The sequence below is a fragment of the Bactrocera neohumeralis genome, chromosome 6 (assembly GCF_024586455.1).
Source record: "Bactrocera neohumeralis isolate Rockhampton chromosome 6, APGP_CSIRO_Bneo_wtdbg2-racon-allhic-juicebox.fasta_v2, whole genome shotgun sequence".
Lineage (NCBI taxonomy): Eukaryota > Metazoa > Arthropoda > Insecta > Diptera > Tephritidae > Bactrocera > Bactrocera neohumeralis.
In genome coordinates, this window is record NC_065923.1 from 5,544,312 (window position 1) to 5,561,056 (window position 16,745).

General features: G+C 40.1%; 4 protein-coding genes across 5 annotated transcripts in view; 3 read left to right on the top strand and 1 right to left on the bottom strand.

Moving 5' to 3' along the window:
- The window catches only part of LOC126763050 (uncharacterized), a 63,656-nt gene extending 58,132 nt beyond the window's left edge, over window positions 1–5,524 (top strand). The window contains exons 4-5 of the mRNA XM_050480228.1: window positions 4,409–4,562; window positions 4,736–5,524. Coding sequence (XP_050336185.1) covers window positions 4,409–4,562; window positions 4,736–5,499 — 918 coding nt within the window. The 3' untranslated portion in view covers window positions 5,500–5,524. The remainder of the gene's footprint in view (window positions 1–4,408; window positions 4,563–4,735) is intronic.
- Window positions 1–11,435, bottom strand: part of LOC126763047 (elongation factor-like GTPase 1) — a 179,910-nt gene extending 168,475 nt beyond the window's left edge. Inside the window, exons 1-7 of one of the 2 annotated variants that reach the window (XR_007667549.1) lie at window positions 10,927–11,435; window positions 10,636–10,869; window positions 9,938–10,561; window positions 9,530–9,876; window positions 9,175–9,463; window positions 8,326–9,112; window positions 8,149–8,262 (exon numbers count right to left, since the gene is read on the bottom strand). Coding sequence is in view for 1 of the 2 variants with exons in the window: in XM_050480222.1 (XP_050336179.1) it covers window positions 8,149–8,262; window positions 8,326–9,112; window positions 9,175–9,463; window positions 9,530–9,876; window positions 9,938–10,561; window positions 10,636–10,869; window positions 10,927–11,289 (2,758 nt within the window). In the remaining variant the exon portion in view is untranslated. The remainder of the gene's footprint in view (window positions 1–8,148; window positions 8,263–8,325; window positions 9,113–9,174; window positions 9,464–9,529; window positions 9,877–9,937; window positions 10,562–10,635; window positions 10,870–10,926) is intronic. The other variant, XM_050480222.1, reaches the window with a different exon arrangement.
- Window positions 11,436–11,771: 336 nt separating this feature from the next.
- On the top strand, window positions 11,772–14,038 carry LOC126763060 (tyrosine--tRNA ligase, cytoplasmic). The gene is made up of 7 exons (XM_050480252.1): window positions 11,772–12,099; window positions 12,158–12,596; window positions 12,654–12,839; window positions 12,957–13,137; window positions 13,199–13,528; window positions 13,587–13,704; window positions 13,762–14,038. The coding sequence occupies exons 1-7, from the start codon at window positions 11,899–11,901 to the stop codon at window positions 13,888–13,890; spliced, it is 1,584 nt and encodes a 527-aa protein (XP_050336209.1). The 5' UTR covers window positions 11,772–11,898; the 3' UTR covers window positions 13,891–14,038.
- Window positions 14,039–14,655: 617 nt separating this feature from the next.
- LOC126763061 (probable glutamate--tRNA ligase, mitochondrial) lies at window positions 14,656–16,743 on the top strand. Its single transcript, XM_050480253.1, has 7 exons — window positions 14,656–14,865; window positions 14,935–15,169; window positions 15,225–15,635; window positions 15,693–16,079; window positions 16,138–16,286; window positions 16,359–16,507; window positions 16,572–16,743. Exons 1-7 carry the CDS (start codon window positions 14,757–14,759, stop codon window positions 16,692–16,694), a joined length of 1,563 nt encoding a protein of 520 aa, XP_050336210.1. The 5' UTR covers window positions 14,656–14,756; the 3' UTR covers window positions 16,695–16,743.
- Window positions 16,744–16,745: the final 2 nt, after the last annotated feature.

Genomic DNA, 16,745 nt, shown 5'->3' on the forward strand with positions numbered 1-16,745 from the left:
CCGCAATGCATTTTCGTCTGACTTAAATTGCTTTATTAGGCATAATTGCGAGTATTTTGCATTCAACAGCTTCATAACTGCTTCAAGTCGAACGCGCAACATGTGTTGCACAATCAGGCTGCAAGTCTATGGGATTATAATGAGATATTCTACTACCAAGCGTATACTTATGTGGCTCAATTCTTCTTTATGTTGCCACTCCAGTTGTTCGTGCGTGTGTGTGAGTGCGATAATCCACCGGAGCAGACTTCGGCACTGAACGCACTTAAATGCAAAATAATTTGCCTTGAGTGGCATCTGGTGTTGAGGCAATGTAAATCACCGGAGCTGCTGTGGGGATGACAAGAAAACGGAAATCTGGCAGTCCATTAAAGGTGTGAAAACTAAATTATTGTACTTGGCACTAATATGCCGCACAGCCACTGAGCTTGTGACCGGAATAGATGCCCCTTTGCTCGCAGCTGTTTAGGAAGTAAATAATATAGTTTTAGGAAGCCTATGCCTTTATTTCGAAAGCATTCAAAGCATTTCTTCTTCTTCGGGAGGAAAGTTCAAATGTCAAATTTTTGTATCTGCTGTTTTTCATAGATTTCGGTCGCTATTAAAAAAAAACTCGGCGAAAAAATTAAATGCTCAACTTGTCTGTCGATAGCATATTTGCCGATTTACTATCCGATCAAATTTGACCCGGACTGATCCATTCCAACCTAGTTTAGATTACACTGGCTGGTTTTCACGCCATACACACACCTACAGGTCCTTTGAAATAGCAGGTGGAGGTTCATTATTTCTACGAGCTGAAGTTTAAGTCGCGCAGGACGTCAACGCTGTTTGCGAACTTTAAAAGACACTTGATATCTAGTTCCGATACTTCATCCAGTAGATATCAAAGCCCAGTTCTATATTCTAGTTCCGGACATAAGCAGATGAGGTGTTTCAGCGTCTCTCTCATGACTACTTCTTTGCACTTTCTACTTATGCCATCATCAAAAATGCCCATACGGCTCTCATGTGATGCCAGTAAGCTGTGACCTGTGACCAGGGCAACATGGGATCATGTGAAAAAAGTTGCGTGCTGTCCTTCCACTACCTTGCACATCATCTTTGCGATCCTGTATGCCCCTAAGGCATTTCTAGTCCCCCAGATCCGCCAGTCACCCTTTTCGGATATTTCGTAGCGGCGGCCCTTCATTCGTCAAACGCATCATTACTAATGAATAGACTTAGGCTTATGAATATAACGTGAAAATTATCCAACAATCTAGCGAATGACGCTCTAAAAATTAGCCGAAACCCAAAAAACCAAATTCCCTGAGGGCATTGAAGACCAAAATTGGATTGGAAAAATTGGATTAAGCTTTGGCAAGCTTGTAATGGCTCAGGAACCTATAGCAGGTAATAATATAGATTTGAATTAAAATACGAGAAAGTGTATTCAGTCCGGGTCAATCTTGACCAGATGACAAAATTATGTGAAAATTTATCGGTAATCGGTCATCTCATATTTTCTTCAGACAAACTGATTGTATTTTATTGTCTGTACCATAAAGCTTTTCTCTGAGACAACTCTTTGCAAAGCATTAGTCAAATCAGAGACAACTCAAAAGAACAGGTATAACTCACAACAGCAAGATGATAGTGTAAAACCAATTTGCTTTGATCCTGAGATACAAAAATAAATTTCAATATTTACATTTCCCGTCTTACACTCTGCATTCCTGTCCTCAGTTGTTGAAAAAGCAAAAATTATAAACTCAGAGCTTTACTACTAAATATGTACCTTTAGGTTCAAAAATGTCTTCTTATCTCATCACCTACATAATATAAAAACACATTCGACAACCATTAAATTAGTCCATCAAAACCCCATTGGCGCTTTCATAATGGACCCACAGACAGCTTAGACATCCCGCCACAAAGAAAAATTAAAGCAACGAGATGAAAAAGAAATTTCTTTTGGAGATCATTCCGCCGCCTCACACAATATTTGTATCACTCATAAACCGCGTAATGAGAAGGCTTCTGCAGCATCTCATTTTCGACCATTTAAATGCACTAATGCATTAGTAATAGGACACCGCAATAAAATATGTGAACACACGGGCACACAAAGCGGCAGACAAACAGAATCTGCACTAATTGCGTAAATAAAGCAAATTATTGTGTGTCTCCCCAAATCACCAGGTGTCCGCCGAACGTCGCTGCTGTCAATGCTACCGAGCACGCTGAGACTGATGCCACTCTCATTGTTATTGTTATTGTTGTTGTTGATAGTGCTGCTGCTGTTGTTGTTGTCTACCATTCTAACAACATCGCATGGCATCGCGTGAGACAGAAAAGCCTCACAGCTTTGGCGCAAATTAGACGGCAATTTGATGGTAGCTGGAAGTGGCTGGAGCCACGACAACCAAACAACAACAACCACGGCAAGCGCAGTCATATGCATACATAAATGCCAGCAGGCAGCGGAAAACATGCAAAAACAGATGCCAGAAGAAAATTAGAAAAAACTGCAAAAAAACAACAACAAAGTCGGAAATAAAAAACAGTGGCAGCAAGGCTTGCGGGCAGCGCGGTCGGGGCACATTGCTGGCCTGTTTCGCTATTTCACTGCGAAGGCAAGCCACGGCGTTGCTGTGGGCCAAGTGCGGCGCGGCGGCATGCTTGGAGGCGCATTGACTTATTCCGCAACCAGTTGAGCTGTTGCTGTTGTTGCAGTGGCGAAGCGCCGGCAGGCAAGCCGAGCTGTGCGCGATCTGGCCTGTTGCCGCTGGGCGAACTGTAGCAATGCTTTTTTGCGGTGTTTTCTTCTTTTTTTCGATTTCGCCCTGCTGCACTTTAGTAATTGCTGCTGCTGTTGTCGTTGTTGTTGTAGTTGTAGTTGTTGTTGCTGCTGTTTCGCTGGATAGCCGTGCATGTGCAGATATTTATTGTGCTTTGTTTGTTGTTGTTTTGGCTGGTGTTTCGCCTTTTAACATGCACTTTAGTTGCGGCGTTCGCTTGCTCGCTGGCAATTTCTTCGCGTCCGCACGGCGGCGTGTGTGGAAAAATCGTGATTAGCGGTTTTATTTGTCATTAAATGAGGTTTTAATGCTGTGCTGCCGCGGCGAGGCGCCCGTTTTTCAGGCATTGCTCCACAGAACTTCACTGGCGGAACGCGAAATTCGCCAAGAGGGGTGAGAGCTAAGACTTTATGGCCAGCAGCTAAAAAGATGGCGAGCTCCGACTTGGTGGCGCAGCAAGGAAACTACCACTGATATGATTAAAATCATAATTCGCTATCTTTTCGAAGGATTTAGAAGTTATCTGGGGTTTTAGGTTATGGAGATAAGATATGCAGAAAGATAGTAAATGAATGGAAAAATTAAATGCTCAACTTTTCGGTCGATAGCATCCTTGTCGATTTATTACCCGATCAAATTTGACCCGGACTGGTCGATTCCAACCTAGGTTAGGTTACACTGGCTGGTTGTGACGCCATTCATAGATCTACGAGTCCTCTGTAATGTCAGATGGAGGTTCATTATTAGTACGTGCTGAAGTTTCGTCGTACCAAACGTCAACGCTCCTAGATATACAGAAAGATGGAAAATGCTTGGAAAATAGAGTTAACAAGTTTATGACCTTGAAACAAATGGATTAAGATAACACTGTACAGAAGAACAAACAAAGAAAGATGAAGAAAACTGTTCAGGTCGGTCAAAGTCAACTAAGATCAAGGAATATCTCAACCGCTGAGCCTGATAAGGATTCTTAATCAAAGTCCGATAATCTAATTATATTTTTAACTGGATTTTTCGAAATGTTGACTATACAATTCCTAAATAAGCGATTCCTGACGTAATTAAAGTACGTTGTTTTAGCATTTGTCGAGGTCGGGTCCGAATAAAAAGAGGAACAAGCAGTTTATACTAACTTGGTGGTCTCACAGAATCAGCTATAAATAGTCGCATATCGGAAAGGATCGCTTATAAGATAGATGGTATTTAGAGATCTTATAAGATACTTATTTACCGATAACTCCATAAAGAACCCAAAAATAAAGTGATGAAATGAGTATATGAGGAATCGTCGGGAAAAAAAAATGTTTACAGAAAATATAATATTTCGCAGATTTATCAAAAAATCTACGAACAAAATCTACGGAACCAAAATTGAACAACTCATAAGGTTAGGGAAGAAAATAGTCCCATTTTCTTATCAACTGCTTGGCACAGGGGTCACCACGAAGCAGAAGTTTCAACTGCAGCACTGCACTCACTGAAAAATAACGGATGTTTCGCTCAACACTTTTAGACCACACGCATCACATTTTTCCATAGAATCTCATAATTTCTACATTTCCTTAATATTTGATGCAATCTAAAAAGTACGTGTACTTCCCTTCTCCGCTCTCTCCTTTATCAAGCAGGCAATCACTTTGGCGAAGACATGCGAGGCCACCACCGAGATGCGTGAGTGCAGCTCACCGAAGGACTGGTCTCTATTGGCACTGCAGAATATACGCACCGGCAAGTCGCACTATCTAATCATCTGCAGGTGTCCCGACCACTTCAAAATGGGTAAGCGAAAACAAGGCAGCAATGCAGAAAAATTCAGAATTATGCGCAATTAATAAGCAATTTTGCAAAGCAATCGACAATCAAATGTTTAATGCCGCAAAATTGCGAAATAATTGTGGATAATTACGATTTAATTAAACTAATACACATTTCATTGTTCCCCGAACGCGCAGAGGGTCCCATGGCTCACGATCAACCCAAGTACGCCAGCGTGCCCGGCATACGTGTCTTCGGCATGATGTGCGTCAAGCCCGGCTACTCGGTACGCAAGCCATCCGCACAGCCACCCAAGCGCTATCAGCTACAAAAGCCATTCTATCGTCCCAGCACGCAAAGCAGCAGCGCCTACATCAACGTACCACAGTACGGCGCTAAAGACACCTATGGCCGACCGAGCTCATCATCGTACGCCGCCGCAGCGCAAGCCGCGAGCAGCAGCAGCAATTACCATCCGGAAAATAGCTTTGCAAGCCAACACGGCCAGGCCGGCGGCTATCAATACTTGAACCGGCCGGACAGTAGCAGCGGCATCAGCAACATTAACCCACATCAATCGGCCATTAATGTCGGCAACTATCGACCGGATACGCTCACTTCGATTAACAACTTCCAAACGGGCATCTATGGACGCAACAACGAACGCAAAGGCGAGACACCAATCGAAGCGGCCAAAGATGAGGACAAGTCGCTGAATACGAGCACACAACAGTCTGCGGAGACGGCAGCTGCTGCAGCCGGCGGCGGCATCGAGGAGACAACGTCGAGCGGTGATTTGGCGGCGGCCACGTCGCAGCAGCAGCAGCAAAACGAAGAGCTGGCACAATTGCGCGCCAGGCGTTCGGTGAACGATATAGCGGCCAACGATTGGGACGATGACACACCCGAGTTCCCATGGGATCGTGTTATGGAGTTTCAGCAGACGATCGTTTGGGATTGAGCTGAACGTACATAACATACGTGAACTCGGGTGAAAGGGGAGGACGTGGCGTATGAGTAATTCTTTTTTAATCTTAGTATAGAAGTGATCGAGTGCGATCTCGAGTGAAGTGGTAGAAGCAGGAATAAAACAAAAAACAAAATTTAATTGATAAAATCGTATATTACATAAATACGAAGGAGTTAAATAAAAGTAAAACTGTAAGAGTGTAAGAGCCGGCAGTTCTAAGCGGCCTTCAGGTTTTGTGAGACAAAACTTTAAAGTGAAAGAGGCGAGTTTTATAGAAAAATTACTTAATCAAACGATTACTGTGACTGAATGAACGATAAGAAAACTAAAAAAATTATATTAAAAAATAAAAACAAAATTAAAAAATAAAAAATTTTAATTTAAAAATTAAAAATTATAAAAATTACAAGTTAAAAAAAAAATAATAATACTAATGACAGCAATAACAAATACAACAATAGTAGACGGCAGTATATAGCGTAATGACCATGTGGTATACATATATCAACAATTTTTAGAAAATCACGGGAAATTTCTGTTTACTCGGCAAAACTTTAAATTTTTAAGCAAATAACTATTTTTTAGCCTAAAAACATGAATTTGTTGGGCAACTCAGTAAAAAGTGTAACACATTACAACTCAAAAACCACTAATTCCCCCGATGATTCTTCGAAACAAAATTTTTCGTTTCTAACCTAGAAATATTTCTATTCGTGGTAGATTGCTTTCCGCGACACTGAGAAGGCAACATTGTACTAAGAAATTATTATTTTTAGAAGGCAACTAAAAGTAAATTTATCGTATCAATTAAGTTCCACTATCGATAAACGTTTATCGATATACTAAATTACTTTTAGCGCGAATATATTTTAGCATTTTACTTTATATTATTTTTATATTTACTTAAATATATTAATTACATACACATTACAAATTAATTGAAGCATTTCGCGCTTGTTTTTGAAGTGCTTCGATGAATTTGTTTTATTTGTGCGCAACGCCAAGGAAACAGCTATTTTATTCTACTTGCGGTTTCTAACGTTTGCGAATTCGAAAATCGAAAATCTTAAGCATAACACGATTTAGTATTTATATTATGCAAATATTATTTATTTTATACATTACATTTAAGCCGCATTTATTAGTAACTAATTTTAGAGATGACAGAAACGCAATCGATTGCATTTTGTACGATCCGCTTGTACTTTGTAATAAATTATTTTTTACTAAAAATAAAACTGACGGTCTTTTATTGATTAAATAACGGGTTTCAAGGTGAAACAAGGTCATATTTAGTTGCGATTACGGACCAACGATAAAAGTTTAGGTTCCAAATGGAATAAGGCTTAAGAGGATAGCTGAAGAGGCAAGTAAGTTCTATAACGGTAAAAAGTTAACTACAACACAAAATGACCGGAGGAAAGAAAAGAATGTCGTGATCACACGATTCATTTCCCTATCATCATCGGGGTTTTTACCGACCAGAGGATGGAGATGACTTTCCAGTTTCTCTAGATGTACAGTAAGGTAGCTTAATAAAAGTTGTAGCGATTGATATGAGAATCGCAAAAACAATATTTATCTCCGTTCTTTCCAAAGCACTCAATGAAGACCAGTCAGGGTACTCACACTCAGTTCTGTGGAGCTGAGATAATTTTTCTTCAAATTTTATGACGGCGGGATGATTGTGATATGAAAAATTCTTCAAAAGATAATGTTGTGATAATGTTGTTATTGTTATAGCGGTTATGTAATTCCCGGTTGGGTGATTGTCAACGAATCCATCTAACTGTAAGCCGGGAAAACGTGATGTTTCGACGGGATCGGACCATAGAGAGAAGAGCGTTAGATGAGTGGGGTTCGTTGGGCATGCAAAGAGGTGATTAGTGTCATGCGGGGACTCATCGCATGCTGGACATATGTATGTATATTTAGTACGTCGGAGTCGAACCTGGATAAGTAGGAGTTTAGGTTGCTACAGTATCCATAGCGAAGTTGAGCAAGAGTTACTCTAGATTCTGGTGATAACTCCAGCTCTTAGTCTGCAATGGGTGGTGGTTTGAGACCAAGCACGACATTGACTGAGAAGGAGTCAGTGAAGGTGTTAATGGCGGTCAGTGCGTGTTAGTTATGAGAAGAGTTAGTTATGTTCCTTGCCCAGAAGCATGCTCGCTGTCATCAAGAGGCATCCTGTGATAATCCGTTAGTTTTTGCATCCGAAGCTTCTTCGTCGGCATTTCGATATCGGTACTTTTTATGACTCGCCGGCCGGTTTTCAGCAAGGTTTCTTTGTCTTTTCCCCATGAACTGCCGGCTAGCGACTTTGAGGATTTTGCTACGACACTGTACTTTGGTATTTATCACAGTAGCATAGACTGTCGCGTCTTACACATCATAAATCATTGAATTACTGACAGTCAAAAATTTTAGCTTTAACGTTAGGATACAGTCTGTACTACTTTGTCCAGTTCATGAACATGGACGCTGTGGATTTTGTCAATATAATTTTCGTCGTCTCTCCAGCATTTGTAGTGCATTTCAAACAGACTTTTTGTATAATAACACAAATTCCTGCACCGTTTGCGCTTAACCTCAAATAATTAAAGCAACAAAACAAAGAAAATTTAAACTTTGACTCACCTAAAACTTCTGCATTTACCACAATTGTAGAACTGAACATAGGGCTGACCAAACGTTGCGGTTGCGCCTGGAATGCCATGCGACAAGATTCCTTCACTGCAGTCAGCACTTGGCCTTGAAGAAGAAACGCATTCAGGCTTTTATAAACGTACGAACAATAGATACCGTTTGACTTACCAGAAAATGGACCAAAAGACTTGGAATTCAAGTCGTCTCCCTCCTCGACCGACCACTCGAGCACCACAAAAGCGACGCCTTGCATCGGCTCTTCGCAAAGTGGCCCAGCAGCGGTCGCCAACTGAAAGCCATTAACAAATGAGCTATTATAATCTCTGCGCACGTCACTCGCCACTTTAGTAGCGGCATCATTATCCGTTTGGTTCATCAACGACTGCCAAAAATTCGGTTGCTCATAGTCGCTCAAATTAAGGAGAATATTAGTACCGCAATTGTGCGGACCGAGTGCCCAGATACGATCCACCAACTTGCTCGGCATTAGCTCTGACAGACCCTTAAGTTCTAATTCACGCAAAGTGTTACAAATTTGCCCTCTTAGCTGAGCTATAAGTGCGACGTATTTTTCAGAAACTGCAACGCCTTTGCTATTTGCTGTCAACTCTTTAATGAAGCTGTGGTATGTTTCTAGCACAGTAGCAGTAGATTCAGGCAGCGGCAACGCTATAATGCGTAGTGTGCCCAACTTGTTGGCTGTTTGCTGTGTGATAATCTTTTTAGTTATGTCTTTATCGCTGGCCGTCTTTACTATAGCCATATTAACCATATCCATTGTAGCTTCAGGTACTATGGTCTCACGGAAAGACACTATAGGTTCAGAGACATTGATTTTTATCTTGGCATAGCTCTCTTCCAGGTCGCGCACACACTTCTCCACATGCACTTCGCCCAGAGTGGTGATAACATGCTCACCGGTGGGCGCCATCGATACTTGCACACATGCATCAGCCTGCAATTTTTGTAGCCAATGTTATATATAAATTTTTTTTATTTTCAAAAGGGATCACTTACCTGATTCAACAATTTAAGACCCTTCACAAGTTTGGGTAAGTCTTGCGGATTCACTGGCTCAATAGCCACACGCAACACAGGCGTAGCCATCAGGTTGAGTTCACTGAACGATGTGCAGTTCATGGTGCTACTCAATGTTGCTGTCTTGATGATATCCTGATCCAGGCCGCCAATGCCCACAATGTTACCAGCTGGCACTTCGTCCAGCGATTGCAATTCGCCGCCCATAAACATGTACAGATCTCCGATCGTCACCTCGCTTATGTAAGGCGAGTCCAAATTTAACTGACTAAAATATTTGTAAGTAACTTTTAATAGTAAATGGTATGTATGTGTGTGTGTGATAATTGCATACTCTTTATTTCGAGGGTCATGTTTAGGTGCTAAGTTGTACAAGCGCATGCCCGGTCGTAGAGTACCACTGAAGATGCGGGCAAATGCAACAAAAACGTGATCAGGCTTTTCTGGTTCTTCTTGTCTGGACTCTTCTTGACATTCACTGCTGCTTGAAGGCACAACGGACGTTTCTGCAACATTCAATTGTTGTACGCCAGCCGTAAGATTTTCTAAATTCGCATTTTCCTGCGCTTGTTTACGGGCTTCAATGCGTCGGCGCACTTCTTCTCGTCGCGCTCTCAGTTCCTCTTCAGTGAGGTGCTTCTCCTTATTTTGCGGCAGTTGTGAGACATGCACAGGTGCCATCTGAAGATAATGATATGGTAAATGAAGGCGACTTGTAATAAAGCTATAAATAGAATCATACCTTGGAAACAAATACAATGATGTTTTCACTTTTGCTGTCGCATCTTTTGAACTCTTCTTTTAGCAATAATGTCTCCGGTGGATAACTGTCTAACTTGGCATTTTGTTGAAAAAGTAGCCTTTCGGCGCGCTCATCGGAGATTACATTTGGTGCGGGTACATGTCGCACCACCATCTCCAAGACGGTGCGATCGATGGGCAGCCAGTGACCGAGCACAGCCTTTATTTGAGCTTTGTGATCGGTGTTACGCAAATCACGCGCTTGCAGTCTAATGCCTAATGTGTCGGCGACGCTTTGAAGTTTTACCATATCCTTACGGAATGCTACAACATCGTAGAGACCCCATATATTATCTAGTATGCACTGTACGAATATCGGTTTCTTTGCTTTTTCCTGCGCACCAAGAAAGGCACGTTTCTTTTTAACATTGTAATAAAAGTCGCCCCAAAGTACTTGTTCCAAGTCTATTTGCGACATTTCTAAACGGTCTGCAAAGATTCTGGCAAAGTCGCTCACTGAGAAAGCCCAGCCGTCATATGCAGAGCAAAAAATAACATTTCCCTCAGTTGGAGAGAAATATAATTTTGAATCGTCTGCATCTTCTAGCGCCGACTCATAGTGGTCCTATGAAAATATATTTAAACATAAACAATTAATTGAAAAAAGAAACGGTCCAAAATGTGTCACTTCACACGTACCTTATTAGTAATATCTTCCTTTGCTAGCACATCCGAAGCAAATATACTGCCGAGTACAGCATTTACTCCCTCTAAAACTTGGCGTATGTGATAATAGGCATCTAACGGTTTAAGCTTCCTTTCCATTATGAGACGGTCAATTTTATTTAGAACCAAAACAGGCTTCAGTTGCTCTTTGTAAACTTGTTCTAAGCATAAGCGTGTTTGCGGACAAACACCTTCGATTACATCAACCTGTGCGCAGAATAAATTTTAGAAAAATTCCAGTACTTCAGCACCCCATTAACTTACCACAACGATGGCGCCATCGCACAAACGCACAGCTGTGGAGACTTCACTCGAGAAGTCAACATGTCCAGGAGAATCGATGAGATTAACCAGATAATCTTGTTCGCTGCCATTTTCAGCATTGCCACGGTAATGCAACGATATGCTGCTGCTCTTCATGGTAATGCCACGTTCCTGCTCATCTTGACGCGTGTCCAGGTAACGTAGTTTTCCTGCCATACGTTGAGAAATTATGCCATTGCTAGCAACAAGTGAGTCAGCTAGTGTGGTTTTTCCGTGATCGACATGTGCTAAAATGCAGATATTACGCACACGCTCGATGTCTTTTTGGAGATTTACCAACGAATTTGGGTCTATTACGGGCATCTTTATTCTATAAAAATTAAATACAATTTTATATAAATGATTTTCACTCGCGTACTAAAAAAAAACAAATGAAACGAATGTAATGCAGTCGCACCGCTAATATGCACGTGTTTTGTTTACAGTTAAGTATTTCGTAAATAAACGGAATACCAATAAGAATGTGAAATTTCGCGACCAATCAGATGTTTTTTGTTTACATCCAAATGGTGAAATTGGAAACGTCACCATTCACAATTGTCAAGGCTGTTAATGATTAACACAATGAGAACGTAAAAAATTCCAACCACACTAGTGTTCTGTTCTGAAGCGCTTATTATTTGAATATGAATTTTAAGCTAGCCAAAAGGCCAATCTAGTATCTAGTTGAAATAAATACCTTGTGAAACTAGCAGTTTTGGGAATGCAAATCGTAAGTAGTTAAAAACCTTGGCAGCTCTGCTCAGGTGAAGCTCAGCTGAGTGTCTGTCATAATATGCTGACGTTTATTTTGCACGTTGCTACATTGCAATCGGTATTTCTTTCACGAAATTCTCCACTTGAAAGTGGCAAACACTTTGACTCATAGACATAAAGTAAAAAAAAAAATAATAACGCGAAAGACACTTCAAAATGGTCGAACTAACTCCAGAGGAAAAGAAACAGTTGATCACCCGCAACTTACAGGAGACCCTGGGTGAAGATAAACTTAATGCAATACTCAAGGAACGTGATTTGAAAATTTACTGGGGCACTGCCACCACAGGCAAGCCACATGTAGCTTATTTTGTGCCTATGTCAAAAATTGCCGATTTTCTCAAGGCCGGCTGTGAGGTAAGGAAACTCTTCTAAAACAGACATTTTTTAACCACTAACTCGGCATCATTTTTAGGTCACTATACTCTTTGCTGACTTGCACGCCTATCTAGATAATATGAAAGCCCCATGGGCACTACTCGAATTACGAACACAATATTATGAAGCAGTCATAAAGGCAATGCTGAGCTCCATTGGTGTGCCATTAGACAAATTAAAGTTCGTTAAAGGTACCGATTATCAGCTGTCGAGAGAATATACTCTGGACGTATATAAACTAAGTTCGGTTGTAACACAGCACGATGCGAGAAAAGCTGGTGCCGAGGTAGTGAAACAAATAGAATATCCGTTGCTTTCGGGTTTGCTTTATCCTGGGCTGCAAGCTTTAGATGAAGAGTATTTAAAAGTAGACGCGCAATTTGGCGGTGTTGATCAGCGCAAGATATTTACATTCTCTGAAAAATACCTGCCACAATTAGGTTATGAAAAGCGCATACATTTCATGAATCCAATGGGTAGGTCTATATTTGTTGATTCAAGAACTAAAAATTAACATTTTGTGCCAATTATAGTTCCCGGTTTAGCCGGCGGCAAAATGTCCTCATCCGAAGAGGATTCAAAAATTGATTTGTTGGATTCGCCCGCTAATGTTAAAAAGAAGCTAAAGAAAGCTTTTTGTGAGCCCGGAAATATTACTGACAACGGTCTTTTGTCATTCGTAAAGCATGTGTTATTTTCGCTTTTTAAGGAAGGTGAAGGTGTGTATAAAAATATAATTTAGTTCGCTGATAGCATTCAGTCCAATTTTATATGTATTCCACTATGTATTTTATGCAAAAGCATATATAAAAATAGACTTCAAATATTCTAAATAGGTTTTTCGATAACTCGTCCTGCCGAATTTGGTGGTGATGTAACATTCCTTAACTATGCTGACTTAGAGAAAAGTTTTGCCGACAGTGAGCTGCACCCTGGAGATTTGAAAGCTGCCGTTGAAAAGTACATTAATAAACTCTTGGAACCTATAAGAAAAACTTTCGAAAGCCCGGAACTACAGTAAGTACTTGATAGCTTACGTAATTAATGGTATTATGAAATTAAATTTATTGAATTGTAGAAAGCTTAGTGCAGCTGCTTATCCACCACCAGGTAAAACGAAAGGTGGAAATAATGCGAATAACGCGGCAGTCGTTGAAGAGGATGGGCCTCACCGCTTGGATATTCGTGTTGGAAAAGTCGTCGAAGTGTCTCGCCATCCAGACGCAGATACTTTGTATGTATTAAAAATCGATTTAGGCGAGGAACAACCACGTACCATTATAAGTGGGTTGGTGAAATTTGTAACAATCGATGAATTAGATCAACGATTAGTGGCCGTGCTGTGCAATCTGAAACCATCTAAGATGCGTGGTATATTGTCCGAGGGCATGGTGCTCTGCACATCGAAGTATGTAAATTAATATTTCGATCTAAAAATGTAACTCCAATTTATATAATTTATATAGCGCTGATCATACAGTGGTAGAACCCATCATTGTGCCAGCTAGTGCTACACCTGGTAGTCGCTTGGCTTTCGAAGGTTACAGTGGTACCCCTGATGAACAATTAAACCCCAAAAAGAAGGTACGAATTTTATATTATATTGGCAAATGAAATTTTACGGTACTATATATATTTAAGGTTTGGGAGAAATTATCTGTGGATTTAAAAACAAATGCCGAGGGTGTTGCTGTTTGGAAAGAAAACTTTTTACTTACACCCGAAGGAGAGAAACTGACCAGCAAATTAGCGAACTGCAACATTAAATAAATGGAATTGGTTATGCGTGTTCATGTGGTGTAGTTTTAGAAAGTCGATAATACATATATAGCTACTTTGCATCATTCAATATTTATTTGCAATATTACTTTTATATATGGCATAATAAACACGCGCTTTCTATAGCAGAAAACCCAAAGATTATATTGATTTGATAAAATAAAGAAGTAACGAAATTGAACTAGTTATAAAATTATTTAATTATAACCATATTAATTTTTAAGTAAGGTTATATAAGATTCTGAATTTTTTCAAACTATTTTGTTAATTTAATATCAGTTAAGACCGCTAGTTGTGGATAACAAAACTTCTGCTATATACTAGGTTGCGCTAAGACGACATCAAAAAATTATTCCATTTAATTAGCTTTACTGTACAATCTAACTAAATACTTAGTGGTCCTATACCTTAATGAACCCCACACTTTATTTATTTTATGTTAATTGTGCCGCAGAAAGCAAAAACTTATTAAGACTATGGAATTAGGTATTCAGTGATTCACGTCACAAAATAGTACTTACCAATGGTTATTCGTACAATATCTGATATTTTTAAACTAATATATGAATAATCTAAACTTTCACTCACTTCCTTCCTTCGAACCGACAACGACAAAACTGAAGCTTCCGCCAACAGGTCCGACTATTGTAACCTAATAAAATAAATTAACAATAGAGCAGATCATTTTCTGTGTTTTGTTTACGAATAATTATTTTCTTGACTTCTGCGAATCTATTGTGATCTTATTTACAACTTTCAATGTCGGAACAGCTGACGTGCGTAAATTTTTCTCAGTTATCGCCGGCAATTAGAAAATATACAAATTTTAATTGTTTTGAATGAAATATTTGCAATAAATGTATTCCCAACGCGGATTAATAACGCTTTTAACACAATGCAGCCTCCGAAGTACAAAGCGATGGACACATAACGAAGTGCGTGTGCGTTTCGCGCCTAGTCCAACAGGTTAGTAGCTGTGAATTCCGAAATAGTTGTGTAAAATAGTAATATATCAAAATTTACAATTTCACAAAGGTCACCTGCACTTGGGAGGACTTCGCACAGCATTGTACAATTATTTATATGCACGTAATAAAAACGGAAAATTTTTGCTACGAATAGAAGATACAGATCAAACGAGACTGGTGCCAGGTGCTACTGAAAGTTTGATTGAAGATTTATTATGGGCAGGCTTGCACATCGACGAAGGGCCTGGATTTGGTGGGGAACGCGGTCCATATGTGCAAAGCCAACGCATGACATATTATCAGTGAGTTGGCCGTTTCCTTAACTTACACTTCTAATTATTAGATAATTTCTTACAGCGACGCTGTTCAGGCATTGCTAGAAAATGATACGGCTTACCGCTGCTTTTGCACCGAACGACGTTTGGATCTGCTACGTAAGGAAGCACTTCGTACACGCCAAATACCACGATACGATAACAAATGTCGCTACCTAACACCCCAACAAGTAGCCGTTTTATTGGCCAAAAACACTCCATATTGCATACGATTTAAACTAACGTCTCATGAGGAACCATTGCAAGACTTAATTTACGGTCCAGTATCGCATAACGTTAGTGAAAGCGAAGGCGATCCCGTTATTATAAAAACCGACAACTTTCCAACATATCACTTTGCGAACGTAGTGGACGACCATTTAATGGGCATAACACATGTATTTCGCGGAGTTGAATGGCAAATATCGACTACGAAGCATTTATTGCTCTATAAGTGAGTATGTTGAATTTAGAAAAAAGCGTTGATCAAATATACTTCTCTCTATTACAGAGCATTCGGCTGGCAGCCACCATTGTACGGCCATCTTCCGCTTTTGGTCAACTCGGACGGCACAAAATTGAGTAAACGCCAAGGAGATATTGGCATTAGACATTTCCGTGAAAAAGGATATTTCTCCGAAGCGCTCGTGAACTATGTGGTCAGTGCTGGCGGTGGATTCGAACATACACCTGGACAAAAACAACTAATTTATTCAATGGAGGAATTAGCAGAAAAGTTTGACATTAAGCGCGTTAATTCGCACCCCAGCCGTTTAAATCCTGATCTGCTAAACGACTTCAACCGTTTGCACATACTCAAAATGCTGCAAACAAAAACTAGTACCGAACTTTTGGTGCAGCGCGTGCAGGTGTTGGTGCGGCACGCTTATCCCAATGAGTAAGTAATTTAAACTATTTATGTAACCGACTTATAATTTAATAGTTTCTTTTTGTAGACGTAATCTCGATTTGGGTGATCAACACATTGAAAATGTCCTAAAATGGGCGGCTATGCGTTTGACATTCATACAGGACTTGACTGCGTCAAAGCTAAGTTTCCTTTGGGTCCGGCCTGCAGACTTCAAATTGAAACACATAACGAGTGGTAGGCATCAGCGCGTAATTAATATTTTTTTAAGATATTTCTTTTCTAAGTATTATTTGCGTGTTTCATCAGATCAAATGCAGTCGTTGATAGACAGTTTAGTGGATGTGGAATTCACAAAGGATAATCTTAATCAAAAACTAAAGGAATTTGCTGAGGTAAATCATCTCAAATTCGCTGTTTTCATGAAGACACTCCGTTCAGCTTTAAGCGGTTTGAAGGTAAGTATTTGTTTTCCGTACAAAAAAATATAAAAAACTAAAAACCGCATACGGAAAATTATAGGAAGGTCCAGGTGTTGCAGAAATGATGGATATTCTTGGGAAGGACTCTGTATTGCAGCGTCTTAAAAGCACTTTAAATGTGCCAAGCACGGCAGAAGCGGCAAAAGCCGCCAAAGAAACATAGCCCTTGTTAATCTGTGAATAAAAGTTAACTACTATTTAAGAGAAACAAATG